At 39.3% G+C, this 25,360-nt stretch overlaps 2 protein-coding genes across 3 annotated transcripts in view; one reads left to right on the forward strand and one right to left on the reverse strand.

The window, feature by feature from the left end:
• Positions 1-2,969: 2,969 nt before the first annotated feature.
• On the forward strand, positions 2,970-15,141 carry LOC148889322 (golgin subfamily A member 7B-like). Its single transcript, XM_089011834.1, has 5 exons — positions 2,970-3,058; positions 4,757-4,882; positions 5,333-5,485; positions 10,425-10,526; positions 11,691-15,141. Exons 1-5 carry the CDS (start codon positions 3,047-3,049, stop codon positions 11,775-11,777), a joined length of 480 nt encoding a protein of 159 aa, XP_088867960.1. The 5' UTR covers positions 2,970-3,046; the 3' UTR covers positions 11,778-15,141.
• Positions 15,142-19,903: 4,762 nt separating this feature from the next.
• Positions 19,904-25,360, reverse strand: part of LOC148889323 (cartilage acidic protein 1-like) — a 29,371-nt gene continuing 23,914 nt past the window's right edge. For both annotated transcript variants that reach the window (XM_089012545.1, XM_089012544.1), the window contains one exon: positions 19,904-25,049. In XM_089012545.1, coding sequence (XP_088868671.1) covers positions 24,949-25,049 — 101 coding nt within the window. In that variant the 3' untranslated portion in view covers positions 19,904-24,948. The remainder of the gene's footprint in view (positions 25,050-25,360) is intronic.

The following is a 25,360-nucleotide window of genomic DNA, read 5'->3' on the forward strand; positions in this document are numbered from 1 at the left end:
ATGGATTGCTCCTGAGGTAGTTTGAGTGGGTAAAATGCTCTCCAAAGCACACTGTAGATTCTGACAACGTGGCAGTAAGTGGCAATGAATTTAGTGTGAAAATGTAATCAATTGAATTTTTCTTTCACCCGATTTCAGTTGAAACAACAAGCCTGGTGAAGGGTGATATACGAGGGTTAGTCAAACAGTTCTCAAACAAATGCCATCATTTTGAAGCAAGTGATGACATGGTGCTCGAGGCAGCCCCCACACTTTTTTCTATTCTGAAACTCAGCCAGCACTTGCATCCTGACTCAAACGGGGGATAGGATAAATACATGAATAAAAAAGGTTCACAAATCACCGATTTATGTATTTACCCTTTAGGGGACAGTGGTTACTACAGTTGACATCTTATGTGATCAGGTTACAGGGAGCATGAAACAAAGCGAGTTCATGTAACCAAGAATGTGTGCTCTGATCTGAGCAAGGCTCTGGCGCTGGTGCCCATCATGTTTTTTTTCCCCCGAGGGATAGTGAAAACAGTCCTATTCAGTCATAATATGCTGGAGAATATCATTTCTTCTTCATTTCCTACTAAAGTCAACGGTATGAGTGACGGTGTGAGTAATTTGACAGTTAGACGTAATGTTTACCACAAAAACTTGAGGACGTGTTGTTGAAAGTATGAAAAAGACATGGAAGGCTTATTTCTTTATTTCCCCACCCCATCATTTCACAGCACATACGTCTAATATACCGTTTGGAGTGAGAAGTAGACCAAGGTTGTTTGACTGGAATATAAATCACTCGGAGTATGAAACATGAATAACTATAGGCCTCCTGTGCACTGTTATAATACTTTTAGGCTGAAGCTTTTTTCGCTAACGTGTAGTTTCAGACAGGCTGGCAGAGCTGCTACACAAAGGTAGCGTCTCTTATTACAAAAAACAAAACTGACCTGCCAACGCGTAACCATCTATAAATGCATAAAGACTGTGAACATGCTTATATTTCTTCCAAAAATACCAAAATGGAAATATGAAGTCTATGTCAAGGGGGAAAAAGATTTCTAAGCAATTCTATGGCACCGCTGGGTTAAAAAGTACACTTCTGTAAGTGGAATATATCATGAATAGTATCATGGATGACAGGCAGAGTATATAACTATTTTGCATGACTTTTCACCTTTCATAGCAGTGAAAAGGTTTCAACATTTAATATCTTACAAACGCTATTTGGGTTCATTTTGGATCCGCCGTTTTTACGACAGCTGTACAATGCTGTACATGCAGGCTTAATAGATGCAACTGAAATACACAAAGTTACATTTAAAAAATGCTACCATGATTGTGGATGTGGGAAGAAAATACATTTAAAAAATGCTACCATGATTGTGGATGTGGGAAGAAGCGGTCAAGGAATTTGTTTGACTACGAATTTGTCACAGATGAACTTGAGCGCCTTGTGCACGTGAATGATGTGTGGAACACAGGGTTCACGGAAGTGGATTTTCACTCCCATCCTATCCTACTTCCATCCCACCCCAGTCCCAGACCGTCGTAAAATTGTAAATAAATAAATAAATCCTCTCCTGTCATGGAGAAAAATAACTCCCATCCTCTCCTGCTCCCATTCAGAATAACTCCCACTACTCAACTGATCCTCTTTTGCAAATTAGCTTCATTAAAACAGAAAAACAACAAAGAAAACAACTTATCGTCATGCTGTTTCTCCTCGGGGACAGACCAATGATCTTTTTTTCCACCTGGATAATCCCACTCCCTTCTGTTTTTCCATGATTTTGTTGTCCTGTTTTGTTCCAAACCTGTATTAAGTGTAGTGAGGTCGGCGACAAACAGTGAACGTCAGGAGCAAGTTAGCTAGCTTGCTGTTGGCTAAATGCCACAGCTTCTCCCTTGCATGCACAAACAGTCCCTAAAATCGAGAAAGAGACAAAAACTTGGTGATTGAACATAACCTAGCACAATTGATCCTCAATCTAAATTGTAGAGACCAAAAAAAAAATACACATTGACACTTTCCAGTGAAAAAAATCAATATCAATGTTCTTTTTTTTTTACATTAAATTTTCACAGTATAGTGTCAATTTGTTTCCTCTAAAATCAGGCTCGTTTCCGTGCAGCCTCCTCTGAGGAATATATGCATGTATGTGATTAGCATCTTCCCGAGCAGAGTAAAGCAAGCAGGAGAATCCTGGCAAATGACGCATAATTCTAAGCCCTTCCATCTTTTTGTCTCCTGCTTTCATTCATTCGCGACTTGTACTGTACAGTTTTTGTGGCTATATGTATGTTTTTTTTGCTCGGAATGTGATTTATTGTATCCTCAAGGGAGGAGATTCAGCCCCAGATAAGGAGAGCATCTAATTTCACTCCCTGTCATGAGTCACAATGTTAAACAAGTGTAGGAAAAATAGTTTCACCTAAAAATAGACTTAACGATGTGAAATCACCATCCTCTAAGCGTATTTTACCAACAATACCTTACAGTCAAATCGTTGCGATTTATTCGTTTTCCCTTGTACATGAATAACAATCAGAGGTGGACCGTGCGCTTCATTTACTTAAAATCAGTTGCTGACTGTAATGGGAAACCAAATGATGCAAAAAAATAGGCCCAGATGAATGTTTAATGGTATGACTTCCGAACGCCACAGTAAATCGTGGATGCAGCTCTGTCACATGACCACCACAGCAATAGCATAGCAGGAACTTTGAATTTCCTTCATAGGGAACACTGACATTAATGAATAAGTCACTAAACTAATGTAATTATATGTAAAATGTGTAAAAGATAAGTAGACATCTCAACCCATGCTGATTGTGGTGATAGTATGACTAAAACAGTGGAATCGTGTAAATACACACATCTCCCCACACACGCGCATCCTCACGCGCACACATGACTCTCGTGCTTGCTGTACTCGTGCCAGGCTGCCTGAGCAGCATCGTTGTAGCGTGCGGCGAAGGAGGCGCATGTCGTTCTCCTCCGCGTTCATCCGCATCCATCCACATTCGCGCTAGCAGTGCATCATCGCTGCAACATGGCGACAGAGGTGAGGCATGTTTCTTCTTCTTCTTCTCCACCTGCAACATGTGGGGTCCCTTGAGTCCTGGTTTGACAGACTGAAAAAAGTCAGTCCTTCTCTTACTGTTCCTTGTGGATTGAACCATAACCCAATCTGCCTTTGAATTTTCAGCTCCAGTTAATACGGTTTAGTTTGCTTTTTAGTTGAAGTGTGAGGATGTAATTAAGAGCACTGTTGAAGCATGGACTCGTCAGTTGCATGGACAGGGGCATGCTTATTGTTCCTCTCTTCTAAACAAAAATAGATACACCGTAAAAGACATTGTCATGCCTTCTTCATTGAAATTGCATTAAAGAATTCCCATTCATCACTTCGCTGCTGCAGAGTAGCTGGTTATACTGGTTACACGCAATATTAGGTACACCTGCTCAATGCAAATAAAATAAAAAATTTAAATAGTTGCTCATTTATGTCAGAAGGCCAGCACTTTGAGAAAAAATGCAACACAATGTGCACAGGTCAGAATGAAAATGGCTTTAACCGATGTATTATCCATGACAGACAGCAGCCGTTCACGGTCATCAGTAATTGGGGGTCCGGTCAACCACGTTACATTCCTTCCTGTCCATCATTGTCTCCACCTCTTTATCCTCTCTTATTTTATCGGCATCATAAATATCATATCTGCACCTTTGCCTCAGCCTGGACAGTCTGTCGTTTTAAAAAGCGCATATGTTCTTCGCATTCATACACATACTATCTTTAAAAATACAAAATCAATCAGGAAGTATTGATTTAATACTGGGCTATTAATTGATAAGAACTTCAACAAGCAACCTTCTGCTTAATTGGTATATTTGTTGTATGTCATCCAGTGATAAATGATGTTTTTTTCCAATGTCATCCCTCGTGTCTATTAATAGATCATCTTGTGCGCTATGATGAGCAGCAGGGTGTTTTATGTCCAGAAAGGGGAAAACAAAAGATATTTAAAGCACCGAGAGACAGCGCAATGTCAAGGCAGTGACTGAATTTCCCAAGATGTGAGGTAGACTAAATAGCTATGTGAATGTTATTCCTAGTTGTCAGTGTGATGTCACATTTTATGGTTTTCTTGTCCTTCATATATACGCTATGAAATACTTCATAATGTTTTATGGAAGTTTAGTCGCTAAACATTTGTGCATCCATAGTCCAAGACCAACTGTCAATCAACTATGTCAATATGAATACAAACATCAGATTTTTAGACCTAAATATAAAGAAGTGTGTATTAAAAAGATAATAAATAAAATATGACCTTTGCATCTGTTTTATGACGGGTTTTGTTCTCAATTGTCATGTACTTCCCCCATGATGTCAAAGTCTCGGTTTAATTTCATTGCCTCCAGGTGTTGCACCTATGTGTCTAAATAGGTTTGTTCATTCATGAATCACCACTTTTTCTTTTTTAATCTCGCCCCTCTCCACTCACTTTACTCTGGAACTGAGTAATTGAGATCAACTGAGAGTGGGTTTCCAGTGTCCCACTTAACTAGCCATTGCATTTCCTCCAAGAGAAAAACATCAGTTTGGGTATAAAGCACTCAACATGCTTTTAAAGGAAAGTAGTCGCTGCTGAGTGCGATCTGGCCAAGTGCTTGTAACGGATGCGCTGAGAGGGCTAGCGATGTATCTCTGATGCTAAACTGACAGCACTGTGCGTTTTGTCTTGTCGCGGCCAAGTTTCACAGCCTCCAGGAGATGCGGCGCAGTGCTTCCCTAGTGATGAAAGTCTTTGTGCAGAGGGATTACAGCGAGGGCACCGTCTGTTGCTTCCAGACCAAGTTTCCCCCCGAACTGGACAACCGAGTGAGTCGTGTCCTGCTAACTCGTCCTGCTTCTGTTCACATTCCGGTCCATACATATATTTTCACTCATTTCTCTATTATTCTTAAGCTAGGTGATATTTTTATCCCTTTCGGGGTCAATGGTGACAGCAGTGGACAGCTTCATATTTGCTCCAACAGTATTTTTTCCTTGATCTTTCTTTTTATGTCCATCTGCTCCGCTTATATAGTCTATTATGGCCTTGCCAAGCACAATAAGTCTATTCGGTCAGACAGGCCACCTTCAGACCATAGTAAATGTCTGCATAACTTCACTTTTAAATGTACTCTGGCAGATGCTCAAAGGCTTTACATTCTGATATTGCCACGTTGTTTCAGATTGCAGACAGAGGAGGGCTTCTAATTTGACGCCGTTCAAGCCAAGTAACACTTCCCGACTCTGATGACGTCCATGTTTTTGTTTCACAAGTAGATTGAGAGGAATTTGCTGGAGGAAACGGTGAAGACACTCAACTCATACTACCTGGAAGCGGAAAAAAATGGAGGCCAGTCGTACCTTGAAGGATGTCTGGCTTGTGCAACGGGCTACATCATCTTTCTCTGCATGGAGACACGCTACGAAAAGGTAAATGAGAGTGTGCAACAAAGCAATATGCTCATATACTGTCTGAATTCTAATTGAAATTAAAATGGAGAAAAGATTCGGACTTGGAAAGTCCTGGGGTTCTCACTGCAAAGTCAACCAAGGATGACTTAAGAAGCCATGCTTTCTTGTTTATATTCTCAAAAGTAGTGGCGGGCCATGGATGTCGACCGTGGGCCTTTAATAATCCTACGTCTGAATCAATTCGCAGCTGCCACTGTAAAAAAGTGCGATGTGATTTACTTCACGTCCTGTACTGTACTAGAGGGTACAGTTAGCCAGGAAATAAGGAAGAAAGAAATACTTTTGGACATCAGTGTATTCCCTAATCCCCTCCTCAGTCGAGTTAAAACAGAATATGAGGAAATACCAATGTTTCTGCCATGCAGACAGAAATAGATGGATTCACCCAACTATGGGTGACTTTGGACAAAAGTCAAATTACACCCTAGATCGGATGACTGCATGGCCTTGTGAGACTCATTGCTTGTACTCGGACAGACGTGGCTTACATGCCTCCCACCCAGCTAATAGAATGGTATCACCAGAAGCTCATCCTTTCACCACATCACCCCGTCCTCCAAGAGCTCCACTGGCTCCCGGTCAAATATAGAATCAACTTTAAAATTATTCTTTCCACATTTAAAGCTATCCATAACCTTACCCCCCCCCCCCCCCCCCCCCATACGTATCTGACGTTCTTCAAATTTCTATTCCCTCTCGTTCCCTCAGATCCTCTTCCTCCCTCCGCCTCTGTGTGCCCCCCCCCCCCCCCCCCCCCTCGCCGCCCGTCTCAGCACAATGGGTGACAGAGCCTTCAGCTGCTCTGCCCCCAAACTTTGGAACTCACTTCCTCCCAACATTCGTAACATTGATTCTCTTCCCACCTTCAAGTCCCATCTCAAAACCCACCTATTTAAAATTGCATTTTCTTGTTTCAATTTATAATTGTATTTTATTTATTGCATCGTATTTGTGATTGTATTTTATTTATTATAGTACCTATGCTTGTCTGTGACTGTAAAGTGTCCTTGAGAGCTTTGAAAGGCGCTTACAATGTAATTTATTATTATTATTATTATTATTATTATTATTATTATTATTATTATTATTATCAGTTCATAGTATTGGAGCATCTTTATAATTCCGATGTACAGTATTAGCATAGATGGTGCAGCCTTGATTTTTGTCTTTTTTACTCCTTTGCCACCTGCTGAACGTGAGTGCAATAGTTCCTCTTTTCACCCAATTGCGTGCTTGAGTGCACCCCTGCACATCAAGGTCACGCTTGTTTGCATCCGTACGAGCCAGAGACACAGCAGATGCAATCTGCTTGGGCGCTATCTTAATAGACCTCATCGTGCAGGTGGGCGAAGCACGGTACGCCACTCATATAAAATGTATCACGAACGTACGTCCTGACAAAGGCCGGATGATGATAACATAGTTGCATGCGCAACTTTGATCACTTGCTGCTGTTATTGGGTCAAACCGGAGCTGCATAAAGTCCCGGCATACCTTGGTTGGCTGATCTCTTCCACCCGCATCAATCACATTGCTTCTTTTGTCACTTTTTCTAAACATTTCCTTATCAACCGAAGGCATTGGTGGCTGCACCGAGCTGTACAAAGTTGTTTGCAGCTATTTGGAAGCCACACAGAAACGCTTTGCTCCAAACTCTTTTCATGTATTTTATCCGTTGGTGGATGAGATGCTATCAGTCTCACCGGAGAGTGACTTGATTGACTCATTTTGCAAATCAACCTTGGTGAACGACGATGACAAGTATAGCCACCCAAGATGATATTCGATAAGAGGCCACACGCACCAAGGAGATCATGTGCGGAATCACCCAAAAGACCGGATGCTTGAGGTGCACCTTCACAATGGACGCTGATTGCTCAGAGCGTGTTGAGATGTGCCCTTGTGCGCACGGCTTGGTTATGCAACACTGATAATGCTTGTCTAGCTTGAACGTTTAACGTAATACGAGTAGAAATAGAAGGTGACCCAAGGATTAGGAAATAGTTCAATGCAAAGGGCCACCACCGTTCCAGTCAGATGACCAGAGGAGTTAAATAAACATTTTAAAAAGAAAAAAACGATTTAAAAAATATGTTGCCCTTCTTTAATATCTTCATTTAAATTAGAACACCAATAACAATAATATTAAATAAAATAAAATAAAATACATCCAAAATGAAAAAAATGCAATGCTATTATTTTCAATAAAATAGTCAACCTAAAAGTTCTCAAACTCTTTTCATACGAAATACCACTTAAAAATACTTAACTTTCAATGTGCCATTGTGATAACATCCATTAAAATACAGGTGCATAATAGGCAAAAACATTTATCAAATTTATCAAAAACACAAATTTAATGATATTTTCCTGATTTTAATTTTTTGCACTGATAGTTTGCATAGGGTTCAAGTGCTTTGGTCGCTCAGTGAACCAAAGCCTCACAAGAAATGATGTTATTGTGCTCGATAGCAGTTTGGAGCTCTATGTTTAATTTGACTGCATATTTCTGCACCAGATTTTGTTTTATAACTCCAATGTCTTCTGACATTACAAATCTTTTTATCGCACTACAAGGTACTGTACGTGCTTCCTCTGATGATCGAACGGAACATTTTTTCATCTTCCCCCCACTGGCTTTCCACGAAGTGTTGTAAATTAACACACAGGAGAGGAAAAAAAGCACTTCGGTTTTATGACTTGGGAATTTGATTTGTCCATTTCTGGATCATTTTCCCGTCTTTTCCCTCTGCCAAATACAGAGAGACGCGTTTATGACTGCGGTTTCTCCTTCGCGTCAGGTTTGCGAGGTCACTACGTCGACAGCTGCGCCTGCAGCTGTGGAAGGCCTTTGCTCTTCTCTGGGAAGCCTTTGTCTGTATTGCGGCTTATCTCTTTTGGCGTAATACTGGAACGACCTTTAGTCAACTCAAAGAGGCAATGTTTATTTGTTCTCTCCGATAAATCAACACATTACATGATTTTGCTGTTCAATAAATTGAAGATATGTTCACTTAATGACCCAGCTTTTTGACAAGTGACTTTTTAATAATCTCAATATTCATAGTAGAGTCATTGGAGTCTCTGTCCAGCCACAAATGTGAAATTAAACAACCAAGCAGTTTTTCCAAGTTTGTAAAAATGTTTCTGAGCAACAAAAAGAAGAAGAGCGGAAAAGGGAAATATAATAATAATAATAATAATAATAATAATAATAATAATAATAATAATAATAATGTATTATAATAACAAGAAGAATGTATTATAATAACAGTAATAATGTTATGTTTACAATTAGCCAATCAAATGAGCACACAACCGCCACCATTTCAAGGGCTATTGGTGAATCTCAAATAAATTTCAGCTGTTGTTGCTGCCTTGTGGTATTTGAACAGGGGTGTGTACACTTTTTATATGCTCTGATCCTTTTTTTGCTCTCTATCAATGTTTTTGTTTGAGGTTTCCATGGCCCGTATAAACACATTGTACCATATGAACTGCTAATGTTACTTCTTTACCAGCCTGCATATTTGCCCACACTCGCTACACAGATGTGCAAATGATCACGCTTGCCTTTTCACCAGCGCTGACAGCTTTCTTTGTGGCGGCGAGGCCCAGTGAAGTGCAGTTCAGCTGTCAGACACGCTTAGGCTGCTTCCAGGGGATGTGTGGCATATCAGCATTGATGTTGTCCACAGTGGCATCTAGCCCGCGCACGCTCAATAAGCTGCCCTAATTATGCCACTTAAATCTAATAGCTGTTCTTTCAGCATGACTGACCATCAGTCAGCACAAATCCTTTGGACATATCGCAAGATGCTCTGCTGTCCCTGGTAAACACATTATCCTGTTTGTGATGTGAGATGATTTTATGGAGCTAAACTTCATGGCTTTTCTTAATGGACTAAATGGGACATTTTGCAAATTTTACTGGTTTGAATTATTCACAAGGAAAAACTTTAGTGCAGGGTTCATTCATGAATTTTATAATCCTGCTTATTCTCACAAAGGTGGTGGGCATGCTGTCTTGGGACAACCTGAATTGGTTGCTAGCCAATGACAGGGCACTTACTACGTTGACAAACAACTGTCCTCATTCACACTTACACATAGAGACAATTCTGAGTGCTCCATTGTCCTGCCATGCATGTTTTTTGGAATGTGAGAGGAAACCGGAGTACCCAAAGAAAACCCACACAGGCACAAGGGGTACACCCTAATGCTTGATACCGTATTTTCTGGTGTATAAGGCGCACCCACAATGAATGGTGTATTTTCAAACTTTTTCCATATACTGAATAAACCGCACCGGATTATAAGGTGCACCTTCAATGAATGAAAAATGTCTTCCAAATATAATATATAAATAGATAAAAGTTGACCAAATATACGGCACACTATATAATAAGGTGCTACAGCAGAGGCTGAAGCTACACACTACTTCTTCTACAGGGGGGAAAATGGAGACGGTAACTGCTGACAGTAGTTGCAAGACCTGTTGTGGTTCAATGTTACTCCTCATATTCGGCACCTGTGTATAAGACATGGCTATTGGGTGCGCCTTATACACCAGGAAATATGTTACTTAATAAATTCTAATGCTGTCATTTCAGCTACCCAGTGACTACCATATTTTCTGCACTATAATGTGCACCGCATTATGAGTCGCAGTTTCAATAAATTACATATTTTCAAAGTTTTCCGTATATCGGGTGCACTGCATTACAAGGCGCATGGTCATCCTTTGAAAGAAATCAAGGCTTTTAGGGTGCCTTATACGGCGGAAAATACGGTAATTAGATTTTAAATCTGGTAATTGATCTGTTTTGTTGATTGAGCAGTTGACATGTAAATCATTAAAATGTCTCTCATATTAACTTCCTGTGTTGAATTTCAGGTTTTGAGGAAGATCTCAAGCTACATTCAGAATCAGAATGAGAAAATCTATGCTCCACGAGGCCTGCTGATCACCGATCCCATCGAAAGGGGAATGAGAGTTGTATCCTTCGGAGAGGTTCCTGCCACTCAAACACCTGATGTGCTTTACCAAGCACATAATCGTGCTTGGTAAACCCGCAACTTTCTTCCACCCGTGATGGCAGATAAGAGATGGCGGTGGTGTCAAGGTCACGAAAGTCATTATAGTTCGAGTCCTTACGAATTCCACATAGACAGATAGTGTTCGGCTGGCAACTGAGAAACACCTCCTCCCCTTTGTAAATGTCTACGAGATGCTCTTGGAGTGGCACTTGCAGTACACTCCCTCAGAGAGGATGTTCAAGAGCTGACTGTCATGACTCAACATGAATCTAAAACAGGGCTGTGGAAAAGAAGTGCATCGTCAGATGTTTAGTGTTTCTTGTGTATGTGTGTTTGTCGCATCTCTCTGCTTTATCTTTCCTTAAAATGAAAGGACATGTCAATGAGTGGCATGCATCAGCGCAGGGGCGGATGAGACCAAGTGTTGTTAATTTTGCAAGTGTGCACAAAAAAGGGGGCTTTGGGCCATTGTTTATACAGTTGACTTGATTTGTTCACACTAATGAGTAGTATAGCGGTTAATTTGTCTATCTAACAAATAGGAAAAAATGTGACTTTCTTTATTATCTGCTCAGTAGAGGTTCCCAATATCTTATTTTAAATCGTGTATGATTTTTGCCAAGCTCAATAGGGAGAAGCCACAGCCGTCAAGCTCCAAAGTAAGCAATGTATGAATGGCATTCAGAATGAATGCTCGAACACGATAAAATAACCCTGAACATTTTTGTGAGGAAGGGTTTTCTAATACAGAACAGAATACCTGACCTCTTACATCCGCTAAATGTAGTCATTGACTTCCCTATTGGGTAGAACAAGCTCAAACGAATCCAAAAAGCTGTTAGCTGATAGCAAACGGCAGTGCGATTGATGATTCCGGCGGAGGTCTAATTGGTAGGTTGGGCTTCTTATGAAAAAAGCAGGATGGTAAACTTTTCGAGATGATCCAGCGAAAGGTTCAGACTGCTTTAATGGAAGATCATTTGGGCAATAGATGGTACAGTAAGTACCGAATGGTATCCGTAATTCTGCATTAAAATGACAAACGTATGTAAAGAGTGAAATGTGCGAAGGCATTTGCAGATTCAATGTGTCCTGCAGAATTACCCCTTAACTTCTGTCACAGCTGGAGATCAGCGTATTTGAGGACCGAGGCTCAGGCAGCTCCAGCCCCAGCAGCTGCGCATCATCAACAGGGGCCGGCACCCGGTGACTGGAGGGCCAGCGCCAGGCTTACGGGTACCACCACGGGGGAAGCTGGACGCTGGCCAACATTCGCATGCTGAAACATGAGAGCACCCGCTTTTGAGGGGGAGCCCTGCCGAGGTCCGTAATGCACCACCTCGATATCAGGAGGAACCGCACACTGAGTAAGACAAAAATATCAGATCATGGTTTCAGTCGACTGCCATTTGTCTCAGTCTATTCCTTTTATTTCCCATGAGTTCGTCTTGGAGTTGTTGCTTAGTCAGCAGACTTAAACTTGATGAGACTTTGTGTGAACGTATAATTGACTAAAAAAAGAGAGGGTGTGTTTGGCTGCTGGGGCACTGTCATGGTTGGTACCGCAATTGACTTGATCAGGATTGAAAAACCATCATTCCCCCCTCTCCAGCCTTGTATCCAAAAGGCCCTTAGCTGATGCTGCTCTCCAAACTGCATTTAGCCTCTTTAGCTAACAGAGCGTTTTGGATCAGAGATGTACTTCCCGTGCACATCGGTGAACAAAATCAAAACAGAACGAAATATGCAAACACGTCGAAATGTCCACTGAGACATCACAAAGCTGACATGAAGTGATGATATTACATCCCTCATGTTTAATCCGTTCCATGCAATACTCAGCTGAATCCTTGGTGTGTTTTTGCATATTGAATTTTATTTGTTGGCTATTGCCATCATTTCGGAACTTGAAGTTATTCTGCAATTCCTATTCCCTGTCGGCATGTCTACACCGGTACTGCAGATGTGACTCCCACGCAAACTAAAATATTCTAGAGATTTGGTGAGATACAGGCTGGAATAAAGAATAAGAAAAAATAAATAAGTAAACCAAAAAAATGTGTGCATGCAATCAAGTCAACAAAATGCATTAGTTTTTAATTCAAAGTGGCAAACAAATTTGAGGACAGCTAATTGAAAAAGTCAAATCAAATCATGTGTTGTTGGTGCTCAATGACTTGCTTGCTAATCGGTTTGAGAGCAAGTGACAAGTTGAGGGTGTCGTTCTCGTTGTCTCCTGTACTGCATTGGTGTAGCGCCATCTAGGGTAAAATTAGTGCAACTATGGTTCTGCCCTCTTCACCACTTCTTCCCGTTGTATTCTTTGAGCTCATTTTCTTCTCCAGCCATTTGCCATGGCTGCACATCTTTAAGTGGTGCCTCAGTAACTGTTCAAAATGAAACTAGAACAACAACACTCGCAAGGTCGAGTTGTGCGAGTGTGCATCCTCCTGAGCTTTTGATGCTTTTATGTTTCATCCCAGTGGATGGTACCCCAACCTGGTGCTGATGGACTGAGTGATTTTCAAATGACTCTTCTCTGTCAATGAGCCACAAACAGGCTTGATGGACAATGCATATGAACAAAAAGGAAGAAAAGAGAAAAGCAGCATTTGATTGTTAATCATAGTATATGAGCTTGATTGTACAAAAAGTAAATGCTTGAAAATTGTGCCATTTTTGATCAGATATTTATCAATCCACAATTCAGCAGTTTTTTTCACGAAAAATGCCAATGTTGTCACCATCGTATAATTCTACAGGTGAGATTGTGAAGCTCAACACAATCTTTTTTTTTTGAGTGGGAGGGAGGTATTTCACCTGTAAAAGTTTCAACAATCACAATACAATTTCTACAAAATTATTCGTAAGAAATACTGTATTTTGTCATGGAATAGTCTATATAATATATTGTAATTATAAAAATGATTTCATTCGTTGGTTGTGCAAAGAATTGTCATGTATCTTCCGACTGTTGTAGCATTTAATTAAAAAGAGTGGGTGTGGGGGCGGGGGGGGGGGCCTCACAATACAGTATCATGTACAGTAATACAATAACATTGCCATGAATAAGGTGCTTGATAAAAATAATGTACAGTCGTCAACATCGGAAGACTTGAAGTAACTTGAGGCATGAGTCTTAATTTTTTTCCACATAAATGTCATTGTTGTCACCATCATATAATTCTTCAGGTGAGATTGTGAAGCTCAACACAATCTCTTTTTTGAGGAGGGAGTACTTTACCTCAAAAATTTGAGTAATTTCTTCTTTATTATTTTTTTTAAAATACTGTATTTTCTCATGGAATTGTAAAGTATTAAAATTATAACAATGATTTCATTGCAGTTGGTTGTTGTGCAAAGAATTGTCATGTATCTTGCGACTGTTGTTGCGTTTAATTTAAAAGAGTGTGTTGATTTATTGTACAGCAATACAATATAGTTGCCACGAACAAAGTGCTTAATAAAAATAATGTACAGTAGTCAACATAGGAAGACTTGAAGTAATATTCTAAGACGTGAGTGTCAAAGTTAAGTTTTCCCTCGGAGGGCTGTTAAGACAGTGAACCCCAATTAATGTTTAATGATCTTGTGTCATGATTTTTACACGACAAGTTGATGTCTTGTCTTGTTTGGATATCACTGAAGTCAACTACATAGTTTATTCAAGTAGATGTAAACAGGGTAACAAAATGACTGAAAGTCAGTTATTTATTACACATGCCAATTTGACATGTAAATTGACATGCATGATTTGCTCTCATGGTCTACATTAAATGGCGGTCTGTACCTGGACCTGTCTTTTGAAAAGATAGGTGTCAATTGGAGATGTAGCTTTTCTATTGCAGTGCACAGGCCACCTTTTGCGGAAATGCGGTCCAGTGTACCTTTGCTTTCTCACGGTTCAGCAACTGAGGAATCTTCTATTCGCAGACTGGATTTGTTTTGTTATTTATTTATTTATTTATTTATTTTTTATTTAAGAAATTTTTTTTTTTTCCATCTATTTATTTTTTTAACCAATGGACATTTGCTCATCTTCTACTTGATAAAAACAAATGGCAAATTCCGGAAAGGGAGAAAAAAAGCTGTGTTTCTTTCAACACAGGAGGAGATGTACTCCATGTTGATATGTTGCCAGTGGTTTTCAACGTACGTTTCTGATTAATGAAGACAAGGAAGGGAAGTGAAGATTCATTGGGACGTAAATGTTTTTGGACAACCTCGCTCAATCGCACTCTCCATTAACTCTGTGCTAAAACAAGGATAACGCCTGTGTGCCGAGTCATGATGTATTGTCCACTTCTATATGCATTCCCACGTTTGTTTCTCTTTGTATTATATTTGGAGAGTCACCTTTTGGCCAACCTGTGCACTACTGTAAATGTATAATGCGTATTGGACTGTTTGTATTGAGACCGTTTTGTAAAATGTCTTCCGAAAGTGATAAAAAAAATGAGGCATGAAAGTCACTGGTGGAATGGGACGATGCTGACTGAGGTGGATAATGGGTTAAATGATGAGTCATACTGCACGGTTCAACTAAAGGAAAGACAAAAAGGATTTATAGAGCATTGCCGGTGTGTCATTAAAGATGATTTGCACATCAAAAGTGACCTGTGGATTTTCTTCTTTTTAATAATTGATTTATAGTTACCGCAAGAGAGCCCAGATTATTTTTTTTGTATCCAGTAACTTCCAGAATGAATGCACTCGGAGGTCATTTGAGGACCGATTTTAAAATAGACACACTTTCACACATATCAGTGAGTTTACAAGCGTGACTTATTTGTGGCTTGGATTTGGGTCGTTTGAAATCATTTACCGTCAGTGAGTGGAAAAAAATGTCACCTGCCGACCAACACAATCTGTCATCTTACTCCAAATCCTGATTCCAACATCTGGCTCTTGAATTATTAATCACTCCAGTGTATTACAAGACAGCAAATGTAAAAACCGTTGGTGTCTGAAATAATAGAATTTTACAATATTCAAATGTTTGCACGTGGTTGCATCTGGATATAATTGAATTAACATTTCATGGATGATTCATGAGTTACAAATGTGGATGACTACCAAGCAATATTTCTGTTTAAAGAGCACATTCGTGACCTCAACATCATTACAACCATAATATTAAATATGTTGTTAAACTAAGACTTTAACTCGTTCACTGCCAGACGTGCAAAAATGCGTCCACTCCAGTGCCAGGGCTTTTGTCATTGTCACTCAAATTCCAGGACCCACAGAATATTACGTTTAGACTACATAAACCTTCAATAGAGGGTTGGAAACCTGAAACGCTCTTCTTTCATCAGAAAAAAAAGAGTTAATTTCTAAATTATATAGTTCTGGAGTTATATGAGCTTGAAATGAGAGTGGCGGTCCAACATACAATGCAATATATACATACGTATTGGTTTATATAGCACTTTTACTACAGCTGAAGCTGGAACAAAGCGCTAACATGAAAAAAGAGAAATGCTGCCCCCTTGTGGAAAAGAAAAAAAAATTGCCAGAGGCCATGGCCAGGGCTTTATCAGAACCCAAGCATAAAAAAACAAAAAAAATTGGGAATGGGGCTCCACGCCATCTACTCAATTCCCAAATAAATTTGTGAATGGCAGTGAATGAATTAATTACAACAATGTTATATTTGGCTTTGAAAGGCACAACAGTTGAACATTGGCGCCGATTGCACAACAATAACAAGGGGCTCAGTTTGCACTCCATGACGGAATATGTGCGAATGTTTATCTCGATATGCGACCTGTGATATATTGGCACCCAGTCCTTCTGCCAAAATTGAATCACCAGTACAGAAAACAAATGGATGAATAAAAAAAGGACACTGAAAATGACCAACAAAGGATTTCAAGTGGTGTCTATTAAATGTATATGTTTCTATTAAATATTATATTAATCAGTTAAAATTGTCCATTTCGGTAAATGCTGACACAAATCACTGTTGATGAAAAATATTCAAACATTAATTAAAAATCTTTATCTTGGTTTCACTCCCTGGTGCTTTTTACTATCTTTGTGACTGCTTTATTTCCTGTACATGATAGTTGTCCATGTTAAGTGCTTTGTTCCAGCTTCAGCTGTTTTTAAAGCGCTATATAAATCACTATGTATTGTATTGTATTGTATTGTATTGTATTGTATTGTATTGTATTGTATTGTATTGTAAAACCATGTCATCAAGACAGACGTTGTCTCCGGGTACTTGGATCAAGTCAAAGATCACAGGCCTCACATAATAAAGGGCTAAGCGCTAACAGAACTGACAACAAAGATAATAGTGTCATTGGAAGACAGTGCGTGCATGCGTGCGTGCGTGTGTGTGTGTGTGCGTGCGTGCGTGTGTGTGTGTGTGTGTGTGTGTGTGTGTGTGTGTGTGTGTGTGTGTGTGTGTGTGTGTGTGTGTGTGTGTGTGTGTGTGTGTGTGTGTGTATGCGCGTGCGTGGAATATCCGTCATGGCCCACTCATAAAGCCAATGATGAAGCGGTTCTGACAAATTATGAGACATCTCCACACCTGTGTGAATGTCGAAAGGTCACTTCATTGGCACTGAGCAGCTTTCTGCCCCCGCAGAGGCCTCATCCCCCCCCCCCCCACCTCTTGCCATATGGTTTATTTTTTGTTTTTGCTCCAATTGTTTTGTTTCCAACTTTGCAATTTCCCATTTTGGCTGCATGTCGCTCCTTCTTTTCAGTTGACTTCTTCCAGTCTACGCCCTTCCTGCTTTAGACAAGAAATATAGGTTGTCGATTACACCATCTGTCTGGATGGAGAAAATAAACGGATATTGATTGGTTGAAATGTGTGTACCGGTGAATGAGTAGAGAGTCTGTAAACTGCATTTCTGCAGTTTTGTAAGATGATTGAGACTGGCAGCGGTGCTTGGCATAAGCAGCGGCGCACTTATAATGAAGTGCCCCATTGTGTGCTTGCTTTGAATGCAGCATGAACCAAGTTCCTATAGAGCCCAAGCTTGGCATCGGACAAAAGCCAGGACTGCACTTTCCAAATTATTTTCTATCCGGAATCACACATGAATAAATATTTTGTTCATTACCACCATCCATACTATAAGTAACTTCTGAAAACATCTTGAATTCAATCCGAGACATGTAAATCGTCACAAAATATTGAGGTCAGAAATAGTGAATGGGTCTTTTCAGCACAAAATGCAAAGATTGTTCTTCTCCCTGCAGGTCAGTGATTACAATATGTGCAAACCCATTTCTTGTCAAACAGCAAGCTTTGAATACATGTATTCAACATTATTTATAAATTCCACCTTAAGAAAAAACACACCTCAGTCAAACTTGCAGCTTCAGTCTGGCCACTTTTATTTATTGTACTTACTTTCATTTTTGGCAGATTCTTCTGTACCCCGCCTGTAAACGTTGGCATAAAAAAAACGTATTTAACCGCAACCTGATTGACAGCTCTTGTGTTGACCTCCCCTAAGTTTTAAGGGCAAAATAAAAAGCAGTTTTAATCCGCCGCCACCAATCAGCTTGCCTCCAACTGACATAGATGTTTTTTGTGTTTACAGTCGGGAAACATAAATGACGTGTCTCATTTCGCTAACATTGCACATTAGCTTGTTTTATTGTGGACACTTTCCTAACTTGATGAAAATGGTCTGTAATTACAGCTGTTAACGCTAAAGTCAGTGACAATTCTGCTGCTGCTTCATCACTGATCTGAATTGCTTTAATCATGCTCATTAGATCAGCCGGAATCAAAGTATAATCAAAGCACATGAGATGAGCTGCTGCCATTATGATTATAGAGCAATCAATTTTATGTTTGCTTTTAACTCATTCACTGCCAGACAATGTGAAAACATGTGTCCACTCCAGTTTTTTTCAGTTCAGGGTTTGTGTCATTGTCACTTGAATTCCAGGACCCACAGAATATTGCGTTTTAGGACTACACAAACATTCAGTACAGCATTAGAAACCTTAGACTCTCTTTTTTCATGATTAAAAAAATAGTTTTTTTCCTAAATTATAGTGTCTGGATTTATATGAGCTTGAAATGAGGGCAGCTGTCCAAAATACAATGCAATACATACATATTGGTTTATATAGCGCTTTAACAACAGCCGAAGCTGGAAGAAAGCACTAATATAGATAAAAGGAAATGCTGCCCCTTGTGGAAAAGAAAAAAAATGCACAGCACTTTATCGGCACCCAAGCATGAAAAAACAAAACCCGAATAAATTTGGGAATGGCGCTCTATGTCATTATTGTATATGTATTTTGAATTCCCGAATAAATTTGTGAATGGCAGTGAATGGGTTAATCAGTGTCCCAAGAGGACTGAAACTCGAATCACACAATTGACAAATGAAGGCAGGAGACCATTTAATGCACAATTACATCGATGGGCAAGTTGGACTCGTCATTAATCATAATTTGGACCCGTGTACGAGTCCAAAGAGAGATTTCAAACCAAAACTCTTTGTTGCTATGAGGCAACAGAACTGAATTCTTATCCATTTGCTGTCACAACTAAAAACGACTTCAGAATCTGAAAGGCATCATGAATTTTTCTCAAACAATATGTGAAATAAATATGAACATTTACATGTTAGAGATTGTTTTTATTTCTGCTCATTATATTTTACAATATTTTTAACCAAAAAAGTAATGGGAAATAAAATGGGAAATATTGGAAACAGCAAGTTGAAAGGAGAATCATGAAACGCCATTGAATGATACTTGTTTCATATCAGAGAGGATGTATATCGCTGCTCTCTTATGAAAAATCGTGGGCGGAATAATGTACAAAACACTTGACAGAAAAATGTGCGAAAACGCATATCACAAAAATAAGATTGCAGATAGCAAAATACACACAAACAACTTGACCCATGCAGAAATTATGGTATAAAAACTTAAAATCATTGAAATTGAAACATTGGACTTTCCTCCCAGTATAATGAGCTGAACAGGTTATAACACTGAAGCTTAAACTCATGATCACATCACTTTAACTCTGGCAATGTAACGACAAATAAAATGGAAACATCCAAAACCTTCGGGTTTATTTTGACATTTCTTGTTCAACAAATCACTTGTGCGCATTTCCTATCAGGAAAAAAATATATATCACATACTCTACTGTGTCTCCACCTGCAGAGCTACTCAGCGCTGAAATTGAATGTCAACATTGTGTAGTCGTAGGAATTGGATGAGTTGTGATTAAACACACGCAGGTTGTTTCGGACACACGTCCGCATTGTGTTCCAGTGTTGCATCAAATATAGCATCGTTGGGGTACACACACACACACACACACACACACACACACACACACACACACACACACACACACACACACACACACACACACACACACACACACACACACACACAGCAAGTCCTGAAGAATGAATGACTCTGTGTCTTTGTGTTGTCATATTTGTTTATTTATTTTTTTCCCCAAGATGGCGGCGCGTGAACACGCAGCGGCTCCCCTCTCCCGGCAAATTGGCGTTTTCATGTTTATGTTTGTTAAGTAATTATAAGTACCTTGCATGCTGGGTTCGAGAGGACAGTAATTTCATCTGTGCTGTATGTCATGAATATTAGCATATTTGACAATAAAGCTGACTTTGACTTGACTTTGACTTAGCATCCCCTTCTCAGAGAAAAGGGATCTTTTGAACGTCATTCAATAACACAATTTTAAAAGGCCGAGTTTCTCTCAAGCCAAAATTCATCACAGCATTCTGCTATTGCATTCACTGATGCCTTCCTGTCATTGTGTGCACTCCCACTCTTCCCAAAAACAATATAATCATTCTTCCAGATAAGTCTTAAGGGGTCGAGCAGAGATGTGCATCACTGTCATTTTTCCCTTTTTTATTTTCTTGAGGATTAGATCATACTTTGAACAATCCTCTGATGGCTTTTCAGTCCGTGCCCTTTGCCATGTTTCCCAGTGAGTTGAATGTTTCCAGAGGGGAAATGTGCTATTAGATCTGACTGTTTTAACTCATTCACTGCCACACATGTGCAAAAATATGTCCAATGCAGTACCAGGGTTTTTTGTCATTGTCACTTGAATTTCAGGACCCACAGAATATTGAGTTTTAGGATTACACAAACATTCAACGCAGCGTAAGAAATCAGGAAAAAAATGTTAATTTCTGGAGTTATATGAGCTTGAAATGAGGGAGGCTGTCTAAAATACAATGCATGTATATTGGTTTATAGAAGGCTTTAACAACAGTGAAAACTGGAACAAAAGGCTAACATGGAAAAAAGGGAAATGCTGCCCCTTTGTGAAAAGGAAAAAACATTGCCAGAGGCCATTTCCACAGGCCATGGCCAGCACTTTATCGCCATCCAAATGAGAAAAAACAAGACAAAACCCAAACCAATTCGGGAATGGCACTCTATGTCATAGTTTCAATTCCTGAATAAATTTGTGAATGGCAGGGAATGAGTTAAGTTCTTTTTTTCTAGTTATCCATATTCAGTCCACAAACTTGATAGAAAAAAATGAATACCGATTTTGGCACATGTATTGGGAAATGGAAACCATTAAGGGGCACACAAACACTATATTTGTTCTCGCTGCTCTCGTGCAGTGGTAACTAAACCCGCATACATTCGTGCCTCTCCTCCCTGAACCCGTTCTGCGGCGTAGTGCCGATACTGATCTGTAAGTGGCAGCACAGTATGCCAGTGCCTCCAGACTGCCAGTAAATACACAAAAAGAAGAAACAGAAGCAGCTAGGCTAATTTATTTACCTATCAAGTAATTCCGTGATGATTGTAAACTTGTATGTGAAATAATTGAGACATTATCGAAGCAACACAACAAGTTGCTTCTCTATTTGTACCCAGTAACACTGAGCTCTCAGATCACTTCCCATTTGGCTATAATTTCATATTTTGGAGATTAACATTATCAGCCCTCATCCTTTTCAGAGCTCGTTGGTTATAGGTCATTTATAGCACAATCTAAACCATATGATTATCACTAAGAATTAAAAATGTTCAAAAACATCTGATCATCGGGGCTAAATGGCCAGTGTGCGATCATGCTCAAATTAGGCCCGATTTTCGAGAATATTATGTTGATTTATACACTAGTAAATGTGTTGCCAAGCATAAATATGCCCTTGTTAAATATGGATCTTTATTGTCTTGGCAAGAAACACTGAGCACAAATGGCAAACAAAACAAAATCAATTTGATGAATCCTCTTTGTTGTAAATGAGTAAAAGATATTAAACATATTTGAATTGATTAGATTTAATTTGCAGGGCCCAGCTGCTAACGCTCTCTGGAGCAGTTCCTTGGCTTTCAAAGACGGTATAATCCCTTCTAACATCCTCTGTGTGAGACTTTAATTCTTTCAATGCCAATTAGTTGTCATTAAAAAACATCTGAAACTTGTTTTTTCATTCTATTATTTACAGGTGTAGTCTATGGTCTGTATCCATCTTGTCAATGGATTTTCGTCATGGCCAATGTTGTTAGCTCAGATAAAAAGTGTCAGGCTTTTGACAAAAGTCCATAAACATTTTTAAGTCAGCCATGAATCACACAATCTCACACTCGCCTAAATAACTTCAGTGGATCCTGAGCCAAAAGGAATATGATGAAGCTCTGTAATGATGGTAGAGGCAGTCAAAATTAATAATTGTGAGTATTCCATGGAGAATCACTTGGAAGGTTTAGAGAACTCGCTGTAAGGCTTTTGGTCAACATGCGAGCCAAAATAGTTCTTAAAACGTTTTTAAAAGAATTATGAGGCTGTGGGTGCTCCACATTTTGCTTTCCTGTGATGGATTCTACAAATACACTGTTAGGAGCACGGTCAGGCAAACCTTTCTAAAAATATATATAAATACAGTAAAGTCTTGTTATATCGATATCGGATATATCGATAGTCCTGGTTATATCGATACTATTTCTATGCACGCACGGAGAAAATTACATGCAAACAGGGTCGGATATATCGATAGTCCCGGTTATATCGATATTTTTTCAGACTCCCTTGAATATCGATATAACGAGACTTTACTGTAGTTAAAATGTGTATGGAAATTATTTTAAATTGTTTATTTCTCAATCGTAACTGTATATCAAATTGTTTTAAGTAAGTTAATTAAAATTAGTTGACCAGTTATTTCATGAAAAATACAATGTATTGTATATTTTTAACTGTTTGTTAATATTGACTCATTCACTGCCATCCTAAAATTTAAAACAGTAGTCTGTGTTTGAGAAACATATTAACCTTTTCTTTGTTAGCTGAGCTATTTTGCAATGATATTCACATTAACTCTATTAACACGAGGACGATTTAAATGCTTGAGACTGAATATTTTCAAAATTTTCAGTCATTACATAATATTTTTGTCTTTCAAATTTAATTAAACATGTATGTATTTATGTATTTTCATTTCATTTCTAATTGTATTATTATTTTTTTTTTGCATTCTATTTGTGATTGTATTTTATTTACTATAGTATCTATGCTTGTCTGTGACTGTAAATTGTCCTTGGGAGCTTTGAAAGGTGCTTAAAATGTAATGTATTATTATTATTATTATTATTTATTTATTTTGGTTGTAGCTGCAAAATGTAAGAGCAATCTGCTGTGTTTTATAGCACACAATAAATATGATATATGAAATGAATTCTGAACAACTGTAGAAAGTGGAAATGCTTGAACTAGTTTTAAAAGTAATTCACTGCCGTCTTTTATGCTGTCGTCATGACCTTTGGGAAATGGGCAAGACAATCCTACGGGCAACATTAAATGGTCACTTTGGTTTGATTTGATTTCCAAGAAAGAGCCTCTATTTCTGGAATATTATGCTGCACAATTAAAAAAAAGAAAAGGTTTTCTCCTTGAGCTTAATGTCTTTAAAATTGATGTGGTGAACTCAGTATCGTAATTTCCGGTGTATAAGGTGCACCCAAAAGCCTTGATTTTCTTCAAAAGATGATCCTGCGCCTTATACACAGGCGCACCTTAAATGTGAAGCAATCTTGAGCCACAACAGGTCTTGCAACTTTTGTCAGCAGCAAACGATTTCATTACCCCCCGTAGATGAAGTAGTGCGTAACCCCAGCCTATACTGTAGCACCTTATAATGTGGTGTGCCTTATACATGTATTTGGAAAACCTTTGGATATACATATATTTGGAAAACTGTTTTTTCATTCATTGAAGGTACGCCTTATAGCCTTGTGCGCCTTATAGATGGAAAACGTTTGAAAATACACCATTCATTGAGGGTGTGCCTTATACTCTGGTGCGCCTTATACATTGGAAAATACGTTAAATATAATTTAATAGATGTAATTATTCTTCAAATCAAATCATTTGAAAAGATGATGTACTCTCTTATGCAAGAATGTTCAACACACTCATTCTTGAATAATTGTAATGAAGTAAACTAACTTTCACAGGCTAACCACTGTAGAATTTATATTAAAACAATAATAAACTATTTAGTGGTGAAAATATTGGTTTGACGCTAATGGCATGTCTGCCATGTTTAATTTGATTTCTACATTTATTCAGGGCACATGCAGGGAGCACCGACAAACAGTGAAGCTCATATTAATGGGCTAAAATATAATTTTGTGACTAATTGTTTTTCGTGATAGCATGTGCATACCCATAAATAAAATTAAAGTTCATGCCATTACACAAAAAGAACGTGTTCATCTTTGCTCTGCCTCCGAATTATTAATAGTTAACGAAATGTTATCCACCACCGCTGACAGCTGGTCTGGCATATGTTCCCGAGCGCGCGCACGCGCACACACACACATACACACGCACACACACACACACACACACACACACACACACACACACACACACACACACACACACACACACACACACACACACACACACACACACACACACACACACAGGAACATGCTCACAACCTGTAGCTTGGAGACCTGGTGTTCCTCAGCATCCTGGTAAGCCGTAACAGAGAATGAGAGCGACATTGTGCACATACAGGCGGCTGCCTCAAAGTGTCTTGAATGATTGTGGCCAATGGAGCCAGAGGCTTCGGTGCAGTGGTTTGTACTCATTGCAGCCACCACTTATTAAATTGGACTCAGCTCAAATCCCACTGAGATAAATGCCAGCCGACGACAATAGGGCTATGCAGCTCTAACACAGTTCGAACATGCTCCCTGCAAGTTCCTGTCGAGCCTCAAAAGTGATGCATGGAGGAAAACATGACCGATATCGCAGCTCCATTGAGCTTGTTTTAAGATGGAGGAGAGGAGGAGAGGGAGAGAATATGTGTAGGAATTTCTGTGAAGAAAGGAAGTTCTTACAATAGTCCACACTGGCGATGATTCTAGATGAGAAGAAGCACGCCAAAGGGTGATAGCCAGATAGAAATGGCCGACCATGTGCGTTCCGCAGAGGATCGTGTCTTCCCAAAGTAAGCTACCTGGGCTGCAAAGAGAGGAAATTGGCCAATGTGTGTACCTTAATGGCCACCAGTGGAATCACATGTAAAATGAGTCGGCATGTAAAAATGATTTGGCATGCAAGGCAGCAGGTGTGCAGGGACAAGGTCAGAGATTTTAGCACAGTAAAGATTTTGATATCAAGCGATTATAGTCGTTTTGCTACTACTTGCATTTTGGCATCCAAGACTCTCCGCGCTTCGCTTTTTTAACAGCGGTTGTGTACGGTATGCTAAGAGAGCTCGATCTCGCTTCATACCCAATAATTGTATTTTTGCTGTGAGGGCTATCGACAGG

The sequence above is a fragment of the Hippocampus bargibanti genome, linkage group LG13, assembly GCF_051943395.1.
Source record: "Hippocampus bargibanti isolate YZ-2025 linkage group LG13, ASM5194339v1, whole genome shotgun sequence".
Taxonomy (NCBI): Eukaryota; Metazoa; Chordata; class Actinopteri; order Syngnathiformes; family Syngnathidae; genus Hippocampus; species Hippocampus bargibanti.